The sequence below is a fragment of the Branchiostoma floridae genome, chromosome 5 (genome assembly GCF_000003815.2).
Source record: "Branchiostoma floridae strain S238N-H82 chromosome 5, Bfl_VNyyK, whole genome shotgun sequence".
Taxonomy (NCBI): domain Eukaryota; kingdom Metazoa; phylum Chordata; class Leptocardii; order Amphioxiformes; family Branchiostomatidae; genus Branchiostoma; species Branchiostoma floridae.
Genome location: NC_049983.1, coordinates 18,887,234 through 18,905,898, shown reverse-complemented (window position 1 = coordinate 18,905,898; position 18,665 = coordinate 18,887,234). Strand labels below are relative to the sequence as shown.

General features: G+C 41.9%; 2 protein-coding genes and 1 long non-coding RNA gene across 11 annotated transcripts in view; 2 read left to right on the top strand and 1 right to left on the bottom strand.

Annotated features, from left to right (window-relative positions):
* Positions 1–3,747, top strand: part of LOC118415889 (receptor-type tyrosine-protein phosphatase gamma-like) — a 39,460-nt gene extending 35,713 nt beyond the window's left edge. For all 9 annotated transcript variants that reach the window (XM_035820804.1, XM_035820808.1, XM_035820812.1 and 6 more), the window contains one exon: positions 2–3,747. In XM_035820804.1, coding sequence (XP_035676697.1) covers positions 2–115 — 114 coding nt within the window. In that variant the 3' untranslated portion in view covers positions 116–3,747. The remainder of the gene's footprint in view (position 1) is intronic.
* Positions 655–18,665, bottom strand: part of LOC118415894 — a 20,059-nt gene continuing 2,048 nt past the window's right edge. The window contains exons 2-3 of the long non-coding RNA XR_004831160.1: positions 5,813–5,984; positions 655–4,921 (exon numbers count right to left, since the gene is read on the bottom strand). This is a non-coding gene — a long non-coding RNA (uncharacterized LOC118415894). The remainder of the gene's footprint in view (positions 4,922–5,812; positions 5,985–18,665) is intronic.
* Positions 11,970–15,068, top strand: LOC118415891 (lysosome-associated membrane glycoprotein 1-like). The gene has a single exon (XM_035820813.1). The coding sequence runs from the start codon at positions 12,006–12,008 to the stop codon at positions 14,070–14,072; it is 2,067 nt and encodes a 688-aa protein (XP_035676706.1). The 5' UTR covers positions 11,970–12,005; the 3' UTR covers positions 14,073–15,068.

Sequence of the window (18,665 nt, the reverse complement as noted above, 5' to 3'; positions counted from 1 at the left end):
GGACCAGTACCTGTTCCTATACAAGGCTATGCAGACCCAGGTGGCGGGGAGTGCCGAGAACGGTGACATCATTACTGTGGACCGCACCGACGAGAGCACCGAGTCTCTGGTCTAGGGTCGCTGCACGCTGACCGAGTCTTCTCTGCAGTCTCTGCTGAAAATAAGTCTTCCTGTTATGCACTGTAATCTCTACAGACAAGGCTAGCTATGTAGGTCTCTAACTAGGTGAAGATGGTCAATCAACCAGTGCTTCTCCTTCGGTAAAGTCAAAACTATGGGTACTAGTAATTACATATTGGGCACACTCTTCCTTGACCATTGTGTCTGTAGGAAGCCGCTGTTCATTTACAACTTACACTTACCAGTATCTGTTTCACTTGTTCCGTGTTGTAGTATTTGTTTTGAAAGCAGAGAAAGAAATATGTGCGGAAGAAATAGTTGGTATTGACTGAGGGTGTTGTAATGATGATCATGGAAGTCCATATTGTAGAGCGATGATGTGTATCATGTGTAAAATCTGTGGTTGGTGAGGTGTAAACAGTATAGAATACCCTGGAGCTGTTAGTGTCTGTATGTGGTGTGGTATCAATGTTTAAGTAAACAAGAAAGAAAATACCTGTATGTTTTGTACAGTCAACATGTATATTTTTTTGGCCTCTGTGTAACAAAAAAACAACAACATGTAATTAACTATTGATATTTGTTGCTTCCTTTGCACAGTAGTTTCATTTCTCTGTGTATTTCTAAAGTTGCCAAGTTAACATAGATAGCTCCCATGTACTGGGCTGCCTTGATGGTGCTAGTGAGCAAGCAGCATTGTACCTAAAACTTTATCATCAACTATTTTTTTTATATCAGATATCATGTACATAAGAAAAGGTGTATTGTGTCTTGTTTGTGAATTGCTTGATCAGGAATACTTTGTGTAAAGCAGTCGGATGTACAGCAAGTAGAGTGACATAATATGTGTGTGATCTGAGGCCAAAACGTGTGTATTAGATTTCAAATCTAGCTTTTTTTATAAAGCCATGAAAGAAAGAAACTGATTGCATGATGTGCATGCAGAGTACATCAGTGTGAGTTTGCCTAGAAAATTGCGAAAGAAAGGTGAAGAGGCAAAAGCTTGCCTGAAACGAAAAGGAGAATATTCAGAAGTTCATTACCTTAAAAATGCTTTCCTTTTCTTGATGTAATCACTCTTTGTGTACAAATGAGTTTACAATGTAGAGAAGCTTCACTTGGCAGGGAAATGTTGAGTGACAGTAAAGATGAAGAGCATTATTTTAGTTGTAGTGAAACACATCTTTCTAGACTAGCTGAGTTTTATGAAGTCTGAATGAAACTGCCAAATTTGCCAATTTGAAACAGCAAATTTTTCCATTGAATGTGGTGTACATGTAGTAGTTAAATGTGTATGTGAGCATAGTGAGGAAGTGTAGGTAGGTAAGATGGAACTGTGTCCATGACAGAATATAGTACTTTAGTTTCATTGTATTGTAACAAAACAATGGAGAATCTGTACGTTTTGTAAGTTTATAAGATATGTGTTTGTAACATGTTCGTTTTATACTGTGATAATGATCTTATCATCTGTACTAATTATAACCCAGGCCTTGTAACAAGTATTGACAGGGAACATACTATTAGGCAAATAGCCATGTCTGCATTGTAGAAGAGGCAATGGTCTGTATAATGATGTGGTATATGAGTAGAGGTCTCAAACAACACATAAAAGTGTGAAGAAACATGGAAAGGAGACACTGCTGCATATAAAGTTGATGCAAGTCTCTCTTTGAATTTTTCTTTTTGTTCTGAAAGAATGACAGATGTTAAGTGTAATCTTTTCCAACCCTTAAGAGTTTTTCAAATTACCTTTTAGAAAAGACATTTATGGGACTGGACTTGGTTATTATCATTCGTTGCACATGTCCTAGCAGGAAAGTGTTGCCTTATGCTGAAAGCTTTTGGTTTTGTAAAAAGCTGTTAAAAAGAAAACTGCAACAGTTGTGTCTTTACTTTGTATATTTGACATACTCATGGCCATCTGTCACAGATTGGCCACTGTCAGCTGTGTAAAAGGTCTGTCATAGACAGACATTCTGCAGCCAATGATTTTTTTCATGTACATAATTTGAGTCTTTTTTTTAAAACCTTCAGTCACACAGTTCTCTTCTTTGTTTCTTACCTGTCCATTTTCATGTATACCAACATTTTTATTTCAATCTTTAATTTTTTTTATAATTATATAAAAAAATTTTGAAAAAGTTTGAAATGTTGAAAAAAAAGTGCAAATGGCGACAAAGTTTAATATACGTGTATGTTAAAGACATCCTCTGCCAGTGATGTGCTTGAATATTATTATTTTTAGTTCCATCTGTGCCATTTTGTGTGACATCAAGAGTAGAGTAATGATACATTTTAGATGTTGTTGATGCACGCAAGCATATCTTACTGTACAAAACAGTATCAAATGTGCAAAGCATTTAGTTATTGTGTTACTTGTAATTGAACCACCAGTAAATGAAGAATCAGCAAGTGTTACAGTATAATGGTGGATAATGTACATAGTGCCATTTTATGTGGTTACACTAACAAAGGTACAAGCTCTGCTCCTGTCTTAGTCCATGTTGGGAGTTATTTTTCTAATTGTGTCTGGAGCAATTTGTAACAAGTCGAGCACAGATATTACCATAGTTGTACACCTGAAACCTGCATATGTTTCAATCCTAATGAACAGTGTTGGATTCCTTAATATCAACAAAGGAAATTTGTGTAACAAGGATGCAAAAATGAATATTTTTTTGCTTAAGGAAAGAAATTGTAGATATTGTACATAGCATAAATATTTTGTTCTTTATTTAAGATTCTTTTCTGTTTATTACTAGATTTAATCTAAACCACACTTGTAGGGGCTGGTTCATAACCCCCTAAAGACAGTAATATGTAAGGTTGCTGTGATATCTGCTGACTGCTAGTAGTTATGTTGGTCACCTATCGCCACATCAATTCAATTGTGCATTTACACTGGATATTGAGAGTAAAAATATCCTCAGCATCGGAACTGTATTATCTCCATTTTTGTGACAAGCCTAAATTTCAAACCTTCAAACAAAAATCAAAAGAAGATGGTTTAAAAAAAACTACACAATTGAATTGGTGTGGCTATGAGTAAGTGATATTTATACTAAAGCAGGATACATTAGCAGTCACATTACTGAGACTTTTATCCCTAGAAGTGAAATTCTTTCTTTTGGGGAGTACGTATTTGTACATGTATGTCATATAAGGGGAATGTTTTGACACTTAGTTTTGCTTTGTAATAGGAGATACAATGCTACATATTGTAAGTTACAATGTAAGCATTCCCCTAAAGTTTTCTAGTATAAAACTCTTAACTAAGATGGCTTAGTTACCATGGCAATGGACAGGTTGATATATCAGTAATCATGCAATTGTTATGTATCATATAATCCGCAACAAGAAGTAAAAATGACATTTAGGCTTGATAAGTGGCATACAGAAGTTATGACCATGCAAGTCAAAGGAAATGTTGGCAAAGGGCAATGACAGTGGTAAGCATTGTCTTCCATTAATTTTGATAAAGTTTTGAAGAATACAGCGAGCTTAAGCAGTGCTATACATTGTATGAAGCTTGTCATTTTAGTTGCAGGGAGCTGTCATACGAACATGGCTGTAAATGGGTATGATTTACTTAGCGATTTAGTTACATAAATAGTCACATTTGGATTTGCTGCTTGAGTTGATGGTGACACGGTTTCTGATACAAAACTAGTCAATAAATCCTCGCTGGGAGAACTCAGTCTGTAACGTGAACCTTGTTTTTATTTACAAGATAGAAGTATAGTATATATAGAGTTATTTTGTCTGGGCAATGGCATACAGAAGAAAACATTACTGTAACAGTCCTTGTTGCTGCTACCAGTACTACTAGCAATGCTACTTGAAATATTTCAACATCACTAAAATTTACAATGCTGTTTGGTACTCCTTGGGTACATTTCTTTCTGTTATAGGGAACAGCTGTTGGCATATGTGCTGTATTGTACTTTGCATATACAGTCAAAACAAACCAGTCAGAGAACCGATAAAATTTGGTCTTATATGGACAGGTGGTCACTATTGACAAAACGTTCTATGCCTGTGTCAAGGGAAAGATCATTTAAGGGACCACCAAAAAGTGGTGACATAGTACAGGTGGTCACTACGAATGTAAGGGTGGCCACTTGAACAGGTTTGACTGGGCCGTGCTGTTTTGCTCATTATCATTATTATTATCATCATCATCATTATTATAAATACTGCACTTTACGGTTTCAATACTGGCATTTGGCATATACAAGACATGTTGTTTCGATACTGTACTCTGTTGGCAGAATGTTTGTGTATGTCCAGGGAAAATCTAGAACAATATTGATTGACAACAAACATTTCCGCACATGTAATTCTAGATGGAAATTTTATTCCTGAAAGACAGAGACGAAAGAGCCCTTTTAATGAGACCTTTCTTTTTACCTGCTACCTCAACGTCCATGGCTCCAGAGGTTGACACAATATTGTAAATCGGAAAGTCGTCGGGCACCCCTCTTCTCTTGGACGCTTCCGTCGTGAAATAGATCAAGTTCCAGGCCTCGGGCGGGTCAGTGTTCTCGGGTGCAGAAGTGAACTCACCCCGCACGGGAAACTCCTGCGACGCGGTGACTGGAACAATCCTGGCGCTATTGCTCCTCTGAGGTATGCGTGACAACTTGAAAGCGTCTTTTTGTCTTATTTGATCCTGAGGCCAAACGTTCTTTGGAACAACTGCTCCCTGGTACACGTAAGCCAGGCCGGGCAGGGCAAATCTTGCGCTGGTCTGCATTTGTTCAGGATACACATAGTTGTCATGGTGGTAGAGTGGCACCTAATGAGGTATCAAAAAGAACACATTCAAGATACACATATACTGTATGCATGTACAATACACTATACAACTATTAGATACAATACAACTAGATAGATTTTGTGAACGGCCAAACCTTTGAGGTAGCATCCTCTACCTTTCGTTAGTTTTATATAGTCTGAGTTCCATGAGTACGTTTTGTATTCTGTATCAAAATCACGGACGTCTGTGCAACCTGGACGTGAAACCTTCATCGATGTAAAACGTCAAGAGTAAGGAATATATTTTTATAGACCAGCTACTTTCCGACTCGTCACCAATTTAAGCATGGGTTAATAGAACTTTGCATATTAATTTTTTTTATGTTGATTTACATTTCTGCAACAAGCTTATCAAGGGCGATATTTCCCTGCTTTGGTACGTAGTACAGTAGCATAGTAATGTCAGTAACATGATGCCTACCATTCCAGGTGAGACTTACAGGGGTTTTACCATAAGCCTGGGTCATCATCTTGTTATCTACATCTCGTCATGCGTGATGTGCTACACACAAAACGTCTGACGTCTGCCCTACAATGTTTAGAAGAACTAGTACATACACCACAGCGGTACAACCGGCTATTACACAGCTACCGTTGTGGGGATTATTAAATGAGTCAGTGCAAGAGATAAATGCTATGTACAGAAATACAACCACCTAAGATCAGTTGCTGTGCACGTGAACCTTAACGTTATATTCTTTAGCGAACTGAGAAAGCCCCCCGAGAACATAAACAGGTGTGGTCAAAACTCTTGTGTGCTTGAGTATGCTCGGAATTCGTGCTAGAGTACAACTCCCTCGCCCAGACATGGGGTTTCGCGATTTCCTCTTGCAGAATTAACAGGAAAGGGAGAAGCTATATGTATAAGTACCTGCTGTGGCTGTGGACGGTACCGTGGAGTGTAGACCAACTCGCCGGCGGCATAGGAATGGCTCCTCCTGGGGGGCTGTAGCCGACGGCCAGGCGGCGCGTGCGTACCCTGCATCGGGACGACAGGCCGCCCCTTTCCGCTTCTGTAGCCGTTGGGCAAGCGCAACAGGTGTCTACAGAGAAAGGGTAAAAGGTGGACTCACCTGAGCGGAGCCTATACCGTGGGAAAGTCGAGGTGACCGCCCGACACCGGTTCTTCGTGTCTGTTTGGGTCAATGCGAGACCCTGAGGCACATCATGTGCACTAGATTTTAACAAGCGATAGTTAATATGATTGCCTAATTAATTTTGGCTTGCGAGCAGACTCAATTATCCAGTTAATGATGGGGCGTCGTCAAAGGTCAAAGACGGGAAGCTCAATGCAGTGACGTCCTCTCTTGGCAGCGACGCTCGTATCATATTATTGTGCCAAATTCAGGCACAAACTACCTGCGGCCTTTGCCCAGTAGCCGAACAGGAAGTGTACTGAGAATCGAGGTTTCAAAACAAAGATCTCAAAAAACTCGTACGTTCATCTACTAGTAATGGAAGCGTCTAAGAGGGACGTCGATGAACTGTTTTAAATGTGGTATGTTTGCACACCATCCTCTCCGAGCTTAGATCATGGTATGATACTATCATACTATGTCCCGAGCTCTCAGAGGATGGTGCGTGATCGTACCACACAGTAATATTGATACGGCTTCAGGTAGAATTTTTGCCTCTATGATTTTCCACCTTAAAACACGGAATTCAAACATACCTTCACTACGTACGAGCCTCGGGATCAACCTCTTCCACAAAACGTATCCCTAGATGCTGAAGATAAATGAACACAAATATAGCCGGCATGAACCCCAGGTACTGATGCTTTACAACCGTAATGCTCAGCTGCGCTGCAGAGTTGCATTGCTTATTCTTAAACTAAGTCACCTGACAAAGATTTGGGCATTCTTCTTCCTTCAATCCCAGAACAAAGGGAGGTGCAAGCAAAATGACATGCTGAAGACAGGAGAAAGAAGAATGAGTCTTGGATGTCCAGAAGAGCCTTTCTTGCATGATAGATTTAGACCACCAGTGCCATTTCGTTAATGAGTTCTATTATGCATCTTACATTCCGAACAAACGATAGTGGATAAACATTAATTGTACAAACGAAGGTCAGCAAAGGTGACATTCTCTTTGTAATCGCCTATCTGGGGTACAAGTAGCTTGACATCGAAACAATATTTACAGCATCGTACTTGTATCTTCTTCAGTAGTGATCACAATATTAGACATGACATACCGGAAGGTCACACTAAAATTTACAACATAAATGTACGCACCACCGCAGCTAAATCGCACAGTCAGAGTAATCCATCATCATAGCAAAATGGCCGACTGTCTAGTAGAGATAGGTCCATCTTCACAAATAAAGACTGTAATCTTGCATGTAGTAGTCAAGATGGATTCCTGGTATAGAATTCTCACTTTTGATGGCGTGCGTTTTGTTGTTCTGTTGTTGTCGAGTACAGGTAGTTACATGGTTTAATCATGCAGAACCAGCAGAACAAAGACGAGCGTCTTCTTTGTGACAGATAAAAGTGACGAAGCTTAAGTAGAGTAAAGTGTACATACATGATTGTTGGTGTATTCGAGGCGAAACAGTAGTACATCTACCTGGATTATCATAGAACTCTTCAAACACAAACACGAAGCATGATGGTGAGATGCCTGGCGTAATTGCAGGTTTAGCTTTCGTTCAGTTTAGCAGCGGTCACGCCAAGGGATGGATAAGGAGACCAGCGGTTACAACTACATCTCTGGTGCGTCTTGTGGAAGACCTGACCACCATTGAAAAGACGCGCGCTTTAGGATCAAGGTGAAAAATACAGGTCTAACAGTATACTGTAAATGCATTTAATTTCGCGGGGATTTGATTTCGCGGTAGCGGAAAAACGGACTTTTCGCGGTGGATTTAAGTTCGCGGAAACACCATAGACTGCAGTCTAATACCATAATAGAAAAAATGTTCGCGGTGGTTTTAAGTTAGCGGTGAAGTGGTCACCGCGAAAACCGCGAACATTTCTGCATTTACAGTACTGTGAGTTTAGCTGGTCTATTTCGTGTAGGGGCACGTTGTCGCGTATGATAACAGCATCGGCAGTCTGCAGGGCCATGAGTCCCCCTTTATATCATAAACGTCCCAACCTTGGTCTGATTCAGCAGAAATGACGAATAATCGACTTTATGTCTACATCTGAAAAGTAAGCCAAAAGAATCAATACACGGAAACAATGGCAAGCTTCACAAATCACACATATGACCCAAGGATGGGGGAGATGGGGAACTCTCTAAGTACAATAAAACGTAAAAGACAAATAATTCAGATTAGATATTACGCAAAGCTGGTTTTAATGCCAGTTCATCTTATCTCGTTTCTATGGTTACCCCGGTCCCTCCCCTGCAATCGTAAATATGGTGGTCACATTGTCCCCGTCAAAGTTCGAAGTCAAGGATTTGCTTCGAGTCAATGATTTGCTTAGAGTAACGAGACCAACGTTTGGAAACTTCAGAGAACGCTCTCTCGTCTCACACGTCAACTTCCACCATGTTTCACACGTCGGTCACCGCCGTTATTCTACTCCTGTCGGGTTGTTGGATGTCCGTCGCGCTGGCTGCCGATGACGACGCGTCTTTCGACGACCCTGAAGTAGGGCACTTCGCGGTATCCAACAGCAGTGGGAAGCAATGCCTGCTTCTCGACATCGCCGCCAGGTTTAGTGTCCAGTACGTGAAGAGCGACAACAACACCGCAGAAGTGTCTTACGCTCTGCCCATAGACAGTGTCGCAACAGGTACGTGTGCGTCCACACTGGGTGAAAAGGCAGACATTTCGCTCAGCTTCTTCACTGGATATCCAAACTTTGGTATAAAAATGGAATTCGAGCGTGATATCCTGGCGGTGCGTCCAAGATTCTGGCTCTCCGCGTTAACCGTCTTTCACACACTCGATCCATCGATATTTCCTGACGCCAAGTACGTCAACCAGACGATTCCAAATCAGATCAACGATAGGCACGAATTTGAGACCAGCACCTCAAAATCCTACCTCTGTATTATAAGCGGATGCGACCTTTAATCTCGGCTACCCTGTTACACAGCCTCTTGCGTTTGTCATCGACTATATCAAAGTCCAGCCGTTTGACGTGCACAAGCAGGAGTTCTCTGCGTCCGAGGAGTGTCCGCAAGACCATATGTCCACACTGCCGGCAGAGTCGACCACAGCCCCCGTCACCACCCCGACACCCCACGGGATACCTGTCGGCAACTTCAGTCTGAAGAATGACCAAGGCGAAGTTTGTCTGTTGGCGAGTTGGGGGATTAGATTTACCGTTGAGTACGAGACCCAGGACAGAGGTACCGGGACCGCCCAGTTTGTCCTCCCCGTAGACTCTAATGCCAAAGGTACGTGTATGGATAACCTTAGGATGCTATCTCTCCATTTTGATAATGGCTTTGGCCTTATGGCCATGTTCCAATCGGATTTAAAGAAATTTGACATTGTCTACGTCCAGGTGATGTTCAAGGAAAGCCTCCCCCATTTCCCTTCTTCGAAACATCCTAATAAGACCACCGTGGTATCAACAAAGGGCTTTAACCTGTTCCTTGCTGACGTTGGCAAGTCCTATTTGTGCAAATCTAAGTAGTCACTGAAGATAAACGCGAACATCACGCTGGAAATCATAGACTGGCAGGTTCAACCGTATGCGGTGAAGAACGGGACTTTCGGCGACGCGATGGAATGTGCTCTAGACGGCATGACCACCATCGTTCCGATTTCAAACGCCACCACGATCCTACCAACCAACCACACTACCATCAACCCCACCAACCACACTCACACCGTGGGTCCGTCAACCAACCAGACCACCATCAACCCTACCAAGCACACTCCGTCCACACACCAGACAACTCCCGCCACGACAACGAACCACACCCCCCGTACCTCCTTCCACCACTTACATACCTACGCCTGGACCTCCTCCCGGCGAACCTAAACAAGGTCACTACCAGCTGAAGGACTCCAAAACCCAGGTATGCCTGCTGGCAGACATGGGTCTACAGTTCACTGTCAGCTTCTCCAAGAAGAACAAGCACATGGGGAAAGGCGTCTTCAACGTGCCCGTTAGGGCCAGCGCTTCGGGGACCTGTGGTGACAATGAGTCAAGTCTGACCTTGACCTTCTACGAGGGAAAATTCAACGTAACCTTCGATTTCCACAAGTCAGCGAAGGAGGGCGGTACGACCAAATATCACGTGACATTGATTTCCCTGACGTACACGGAGATACCCTCCATCTTCCCCGGGTCAATGACCCCTAACAAAGCTCACACGGTCTCCAACAGTAGCCTGGCCGTGTTCCCGGCAGACCATGACAGGTCCTACAAGTGTGACGCCGACGTGCATGTCATGATAACAAAGGACGTAGACCTGCTCGTCCGTCAAGTCCACCTACAACCCTTCGACGTGAAGAAAGGACAGTTTTCCTCAGCGGAAGAATGTTCTCAGGACTCAAAGGGTGGGCCTTCGTACGGTCTGGAGATTGGTCTTAGTGTCGGTCTCGTCATGCTGTCGGTGTCACTCGGAGTTTTCTGGTACATCCGCAGGAGAGCCGCGAAGAAGTACCATAAGATGAGCTTTTTCGGCCAAATTTAGACTCCCCCGTTGTTCTAACATACACATTATTGCCATCAGCACGTCTCACGTATGGGTTGAGTTAGCCTACGTTGTTACTGACAGGGACATCCTGTCAATAGTGCAAAAATTTCTTTACAGGAAGCTCAGGAGTATGTTTGAAGGCCTGGCCATCGACAGAATGTTTATGTCAATAAGACCTTTTGGCATTGTTAGAATGTTATTGCCAATGCTTTCAACAGTTCCAAAATCTTATTGGCATCACCATACTGTCAATGATGAAAAAAAATTGACAGGATCATCGTGTCAGTTAGGCACAGCATTCTTATTGACAGAACCATTCTGTTGATAGCATTGGCCTTCAAACATATACCTTAATGATTGCTACAACAACAGGGAATGTATAGCTAAGTTAGCATTAAAGCTTTATGTCCACATTCATTTTGAAAGTGCGTCATTGAGGTTGTACATGTACCAACAACCAGTTGGACAAATAATAAGGAGATAGAAAAATCGTAATGAAGAAGTGTATGTAGGAAAGGGGAATGTTGCCAAGGAACTGAAGTGCCCACAGCGCACAGCATAGGTACGTGGATTATCATGGATCATTGATCCATTAAAGAACAGAATGGCATAGTCAAGAAACTAGTGATAATGATTTAATGAATGGAGACCTTTATTGCATATATGTTTATGTGATTGCTACAACAACAGGGAATGTATAGCTAAGTTAGCATTAATATATATATATATCCACTGCATGGGTTAAATACTGGTCGCAAGTAGTTGAAAAATACATAGAATATTTACAATATCAATCAACACAAGGATCATATTCTACTAAGTGAATTCGTGTTAAATTTTTGTGAGACTCTGAAAATGTAGGAACAGATAAGATTTACAGTCAAAGGTTTGTCTAAATTCATAATGAAAATGAATTTGTCTGTATTACTCAGGTGTTTGAGCCAATTGAGGTGGGAAACATGGGTTCTATCAGTCTATAATAATTTACGTAATGAACTACGTACAAGGACGAAAATAAGATAAAATGGAATGTATACTCTTATGATTAAATGTCATTGGCTACTGCATTTTAGTCAACACCACAGTGTGAAAGTTATTTGGAAAAATTCTTGGGGTAGAAATGACAGAGACAGAACAATGCCATAAAGGGTCAATGCAATTCTATGCCTTACCAACAAATCCATTGTATAGAAAGAAATCTATACCCCACTGGGCACACTAGAACGACAAACAATTAAAATGAGATATAACACAATACAAATACATTGTATTAATCTGAGTTCATCTTATCTCGTTTCCATGGTTACCCCGGCCCCTCCCCTGCCATGGTAAATATGGTGGTCACGTTGGTCCCATAAAGGTTCGAAGTCCGGGATCTGCTCAGAGTCACGAGACTCCAGCGTGTTGCAACTTCAGAGAACGTTCTCTCGTCTCACACGTCCACTTCCACCATGTTTCACACGTCCATGACCGCCGTTATTCTGCTCCTGTCGTGTTGTTGGATGTCCGTCGCGCTGGCTGCCGACGACGCGTCCTTCGACGACCCTGAAGTAGGGCACTTCGCGGTATCCAGTAGCAGCGGAAAGAAATGCCTGCTTCTCGACATCGCCGCCAGGTTTAGTGTCCAGTACGTGAAGAGCGACAACACCACCGCAGAAGTGTCTTACGCTCTGCCCATAGACAGTGTCGCAACAGGTACGTGTGCGTCCACACTGGGTAAAAAGGCAGACATTTCGCTCGGCTTCTTCACGGGATATCCAAACTTTGGTATAAAAATGGAATTCGAGCGTGATATCCTGGCGGTGCGTCCAAGATTCTGGCTCTCCGCGTTAACCGTTTATCACACCCTCGATCCGTCCATATTTCCTGACGCCAAGTACGTCAACCAGACCACTCCAAATCAGATAGACGACATGCACGAATTTGAGACCAGCACTTCAAAATCCTACCTCTGTAAGGCGAACGCGACCTTTAATCTCGGCTACCCTGTTACACAGCCTCTTGCATTTGTCATCGACTATATCAAAGTCCAGCCGTTTGATGTGCACAAGCAGGAGTTCTCTGCGTCCGAGGAGTGTCCGCAGGACCACGGGCTGTCCACACTGCCGGCAGAGTCGACCACAGCCCCCGTCACCACCCCAACACCCCGCGGGATACCTGTCGGCAACTTCAGTCTGAAGAATGACCAAGGCGAAGTTTGTCTGTTGGCGAGTTGGGGGGTTAGATTTAACATTGAGTACGAGACCCAGGACAGTGGCACCGGGACCGCCCAGTTTGTCCTCCCCGTAGACTCTAATGTCGCAGGTGCGTGTGAGGATAACTTTGCGACGCTATCTCTCAATTTTGATAACGGCTTTGACCTTACCGCCATTTTCCAATCGAATGGGAAGAAATTTGACATTGCCAACGTCGCATTGATCTACAAGGAAAGTCTTCCTCATTTCCCTTCTTCGAAACATCCTAATAAGACTACCACTGTATCAGCAAAGGGCTTGAACCTGTTCCTCGTTGACGTTGGCAAGTCTTACCTGTGCAAATCTAAGCAATCATTGGAGATAAACGCGAACGTCACGCTGGAAATCATAGACTGGCAGGTTCAACCGTTTGCGGTGAAGAACGGGACTTTCGGCGACGCGATGGAATGTGCTCTAGATGGCATGACCACCATCATTCCTATTTCAAACGCCACCACGATCCTACCAACCAACCACACCACGATCAACCCCACCAACCACACTCACACCGTAGGTCCGTCCACCAACCAGACCACTCCAGGCCCCACCAATCACACACACACACCCCTACCCCCCTCTACCACACACATACCTACACCTGGACCTCCCCCCGGCGAACCTAAACAAGGTCACTACCAGCTGAAGGACAAAACCCAGGTATGTCTGCTGGCAGACATGGGTCTACAGTTTACGGCCAGCTACACGAAGAAGAACAAGCACACGGGGAAAGGCGTCTTCAACGTACCCGTTAGGGCCAGCGCTTCGGGGACCTGTGGCGACGAACAGTCCAGTCTGACCTTGACCTTCTACGCCGAGGGACAATTCAACGTAACCTTCGATTTCCACAAGTCAGCAAAGGGGGGCGGTAAGACCAAATATCACGTGGCATCGATTTCCCTGACGTACACGGAGATACCCTCCATCTTCCCCGGGTCAATGACCCCTAACAAAGCTCACACGGTCTCCAACAGTAGCCTGACCGTGTTTCCGGCAGACCAGGACAGGTCCTACAAGTGTGACGCCGACGTGCACGTCATGATAACAAAGGACGTAGACCTGCTCGTCCGTCAAGTCCACGTGCAACCGTTCGGCGTGAAGAAAGGACAGTTTTCCTCAGCGGAAGAGTGTTCTCAGGACTCAAAGGGCGGGCCTTCGTACGGCCTGGAGATTGGTCTTGGTGTCGGTCTGGCCGTGATTTTGGTGGGGCTCGGAGTTTTCTGGTACATCCGCAGGAGAGCCGCGAAGAAGTACCGCAAGATGGAGAGCGTTCTCGGTCCAGAATAGACACTCCCTCCCCCCTCAGCCGTTCCGACAGAGGGCTCGATCACATCCGTCGTACGATCGTCGCACGATCGCAACTGAGGACCTGCCATGGTGGCACTTGACTCGGTTCAAAACTTCAAAGCTGTCATGTCGCCCAAAAGGGCTATATTAGGTCCGGCTTGTTGGTGGTTGGTTCTGTCATATCCTGCTAGACACAAACGGCCTACGACATTAATATCGTACGACGACTCCCTACGACGAATGTGACTGCCCCATCACCCAGCCACAGCAGCAGCAGCAGCAGCAGCATGTATATAATTCTTGGATTTAGAAACATATGATTACTAAAGCAGAGTAGATAGGAAATGTAGCTATGATAGTATTCAATATTTGTGACAAAACATTAGGACAACCAAGAGCCAAATTGAATGTATTCTCTTATGTATACACGTATAAAACATTACCCAATACAGAGATGGGACTAATCGTCACCTGGCTGAAGGTCAAAAAGGTCACACAATCCACACAGTAAAAATGCATTTCAAAGTTTAAGACTAAGACTATAGCAAAATACTATCAAACCCTCGGTACTGCAAGATAAAATAGGTTAACTCCATAGTAAATATTTGTATACACACGTTATTTTCTCTGGGTCAAACTGTAAAATGGTAATTCGGAGGGTAGGAATGACGGAGAAATAATTACGCCAGGCAAAGGGTCAATACAATTTCATACTTTATCAATTAGTGCATTTTTCCAATAACTCAACGCTACAGAACAATACAGTCAAGACCTTTGTAATCCAAGAGCTTTGTACTCCAAGAGAGAAGATATCAATCTCATACCAAATGTAATATAATCTTTTAGTTCAAACTGGTGAAGATATTTTCGGCGTTATTTTTTCACGCAATAGGACATTATCAAACCTTCCAGAAGTACCACATATGTACAATTTTCTACGGTACTCTTATGCGCAATGTATATGAAAATTTGATGAAATGTTCCAAGTCAGCAGCAGCTGCAAATATTCGTTCTTTCATTGTTTTAGCTTCCTTCTATACATTTTGTGAATCAAACTCTATGAGTCGAAATATTTTTCCTATACCCAACTCAGTTTGTATAATATTTTGCAACCAGAATTGCATAACCTCCTCTCCAGACAAAGCTTACGACCCCTCCTTCTGTTCGGGTCCCCTTGCTGTAAAATGTTTGCCATGTAAACAAGCATTTGATAAACATGTTCCAAAGTTAGGGGGGGTCGATAAATGGCAAAGTCAAAATTTTTGGACACCCACCTGGGAAATGGTTAACACCATCAATACAAGGCTTTGGATACAAAAAGTAAAGTCGTATCTCAAAATAAACCCCCCACCTCCCCTGAAAAACTAATTTGCATTATATGCAATAGGGAACAGCCATATGGTGATTTAGAGGAATGCTTGCCGTCATGTAACTGCTTAACGACGTGTGCGAGGACCTCCAAACTTGTTGAATTCTCCTAAAATTTACTTGGCAACAAGTTTAAGAGAATAAAATAAGTTTGTGATATTTTTGTTGCCATGGCAACGGGTTGATGACAGGCATAGTTTACAAAATTCTCTAATTTCGGCTTAAACATTGCGGTTTTATGGTTTTCTTGGTAAACACTTTTGTTTCATATATATAGCATCAACATCTTATAAAATATCATGTAGCATTCACGATTAAATATTCATAATTTATGCTAATTTGATGACGTAATTGGTCAAAATCCAAGATGGCAGCCCATGTCATAAGCGAAATCGTAAAATAGGTTATTATCACTCGAATTTTGCCACTATATTGTAGTTTTTACTATATACATTCCTAGGGATATTTGTGGTCCGATCTTATTGCATTTTGGGGTTCTATGTCAAAAATAATGCAATTTAAAACATTTAAGTTTGACGATCCAAGATGAGGTTTCTCAAAGAATAGCTAACTTGAAGATAGATTTCAAATTTGACACTAGTAGTGCCTGTACTATGCACATTTGTGAAATATGGCACATTACATGTGGTCATTTTTTTTAAAATCTAGAAGTCTTTGCCATTGCCTACACCTTTTCCTGGTAGTATACAATAGATCTAGTTGCCATGTAAAATGTTATGTTTCCAATACATGTGTATAATTTACTTTTTCTGCTTTCAAAACAGCCTCAAACGACACTTTTGCACCCAAATTTCACATTGAGCCAAAATCTGAATATAACTTTTCCTGGAAAGGTGTACATGTTAGTTGCATCAAAAGTTTTTTTTTTTACTTTGAACAATTAAATCCGCAGTAAAATTGCTAGTAAGATAGTTAATTATGTAAATATATTATATAAATTACATCCCTGCCGTTACGGTACTGCCTTTTTGGGCTACTCTCACTGTCATTTGTGTGCCCTAACTCTTGTTGTGTACTAGTAACAGTGGATGAAAGGTCTTACTTGGAAAATGTTTGTACATTTCTAATTTGAAAGGAAAGTAATAGAGCCCAGCTTGCCCAAGCTTTGTTGGAATTTGTCATGTATAGTCCAGGGTCTCTACTTTGTCTTATATCCTAGTCACCCCCACCTTCTGTTCGTTTCTCCAGGGTTTGCCTTTACTCTGGGTCCTCTGCGTATATACGAGTTCACTCTTCTTTTTAAAACAACTCATTGTATTCTGTCTTTGGGTTTTCCTTCTCTGTCTGTCCATGCCTCTTTCTGCTTTCAGTAAACCATTTCCTCAGGAACGTCTTCTACCCTCTATTGATTGTGCTCAGAGATTTAGATGCTGTATCATGGTAATACTTGGCATAAAAGGTACATCTGCTGTGACGCCTCTCGTACATCCATGTCAGTGGTCACTTTCCCAAGGCCCACTACCTCAGCCTCCAATGGTACTAGATCATTGATATCACAACCTATATATATACTGTCTGCAGTTTTGTAGGTAGTTGGAAGTATTTAGATGGAGGAAATACCTTACCGACATCAAACAATTTAGAGTTAGATCTATTTTTGGCATTAGTTGTGATTCAGATTTACTTCTATGTTGTAACTGAAAGTAATTATTACGTACACTCTTTGATTTCTCTACCACTGTCACTCTCCCTATTCATTTAAAATGTATGTTATCAATCTGCTGCAATGGTAATGTAGCTAATGCCCTAGTGCCCCGTTGTTATTTTTCAGGGAGAAAAAATTTGACTTTGCTAATAAGCCCCCTTTCCACTAGACGGCGATTGCGCTGAGCTCTCACTGCGTCCTAACGGATTTGTTTCCATCGATTTCATATTGGGTATATCATACAGAATGTAAAAGTGTTACTGAAAAGACAACAAAACACACATTTTGCACCCTCCCCTCACTAAATCCGAACGGCTTGGTCTACGATCACCAAATTTGCAGGGATTATGTCTTTATAAGTCTTAATCACTTCTTTAATTCTGGTGTCTTGACAACACCGTCTGTCTCTACTTCTATGAAGTAATATGGGGTAATTATGACGCCATTAAGATGATGTTATGGGCGATAACCATCTAAACCGGTACTTCCAATTATATTATGGTATCCTAAAGGTATCAAACAAAAAGTTAGCAAATATGGGTGTCTAACTTATACGTCTACTAAGGTAGGTAAGACTTTTGTTGTCAATGGCATCCGAATTGATATTAATGCCTTGTCAGAAAATGAAGTCAAATCTATTTTTTAGCCATCCTTTGAGAACCCTCATCTTGGATCGTCAAACTTAAATGTTTTAAAATATATTATTTTCGACATGTAACCCAAAAATACAATAAGAACGGACTACAAATTACCATTGGAATGTATTTGGTAAAAACTACAAAGTAGTGGAAAAATTCGAGTGATAATAACCTATTTTACCATTATCGCTTATGACATGGGCTGCCATCTTGGATTTTGACCAGTTACGTCATCAAATTAGCATAAATTATGAATATTTAATCATGAATGCTACATTATGTTATATAAGATGTTAATGCCATAGGAAACAAAAGTGTTTACCAAGAAAATTATTAAACCGCAACGTTCAAGCGGAAAGTAGAGAATTTCGTAAAATATGCCTGTCATCAACCGGTTGCCATGGCAACAAAAAATATCATAAATTTAATTTATTCTCTTAAACTTGTTGCCAAGTAAATTTTAGCAAAAGTTAACAAGTTTGGTAGTCCTAGCACACGTCGTTCGGCAGTTATATGACGGCAAGCATTCCTCTAAATCACCATATGGCTGTACCCTATTGCACATAATGCAAAATAGTTTTTTGGGTGGGGTGGGGGGTTTATTTCATGCTAGATCCCAATTTTTGTGCACAATGTCTGTCAAATGACCCAATAAATCACCCCTGAAGTGGGCGTGATCATATTTCAAAATTTCGATTTTTGACCCATTTAAAGACCCCCCCTACCAAAGTGCACTTTGGAGCCCAATTATCATAGCCACTGTTATTCATTAAATCTTTTTTTTTTGTAACCCAGCTGAAAATGCAGTTGCTCTTTTTCTGTAAAACATGCTTGCTACATTCAAGATTTAGAGGAAGGGGTAACATTATGAGAAAGAACCATATGGACTAGCCTCCATAGCAGGCTCTCTATGGCCTTTTT

Coding starts and splice junctions, on each gene's coding strand:
- LOC118415891 (XM_035820813.1), top strand. CDS start 12,006: ATGTTTCACACGTCCATGACCGCCGTTATTCTGCTCCTGTCGTGTTGT.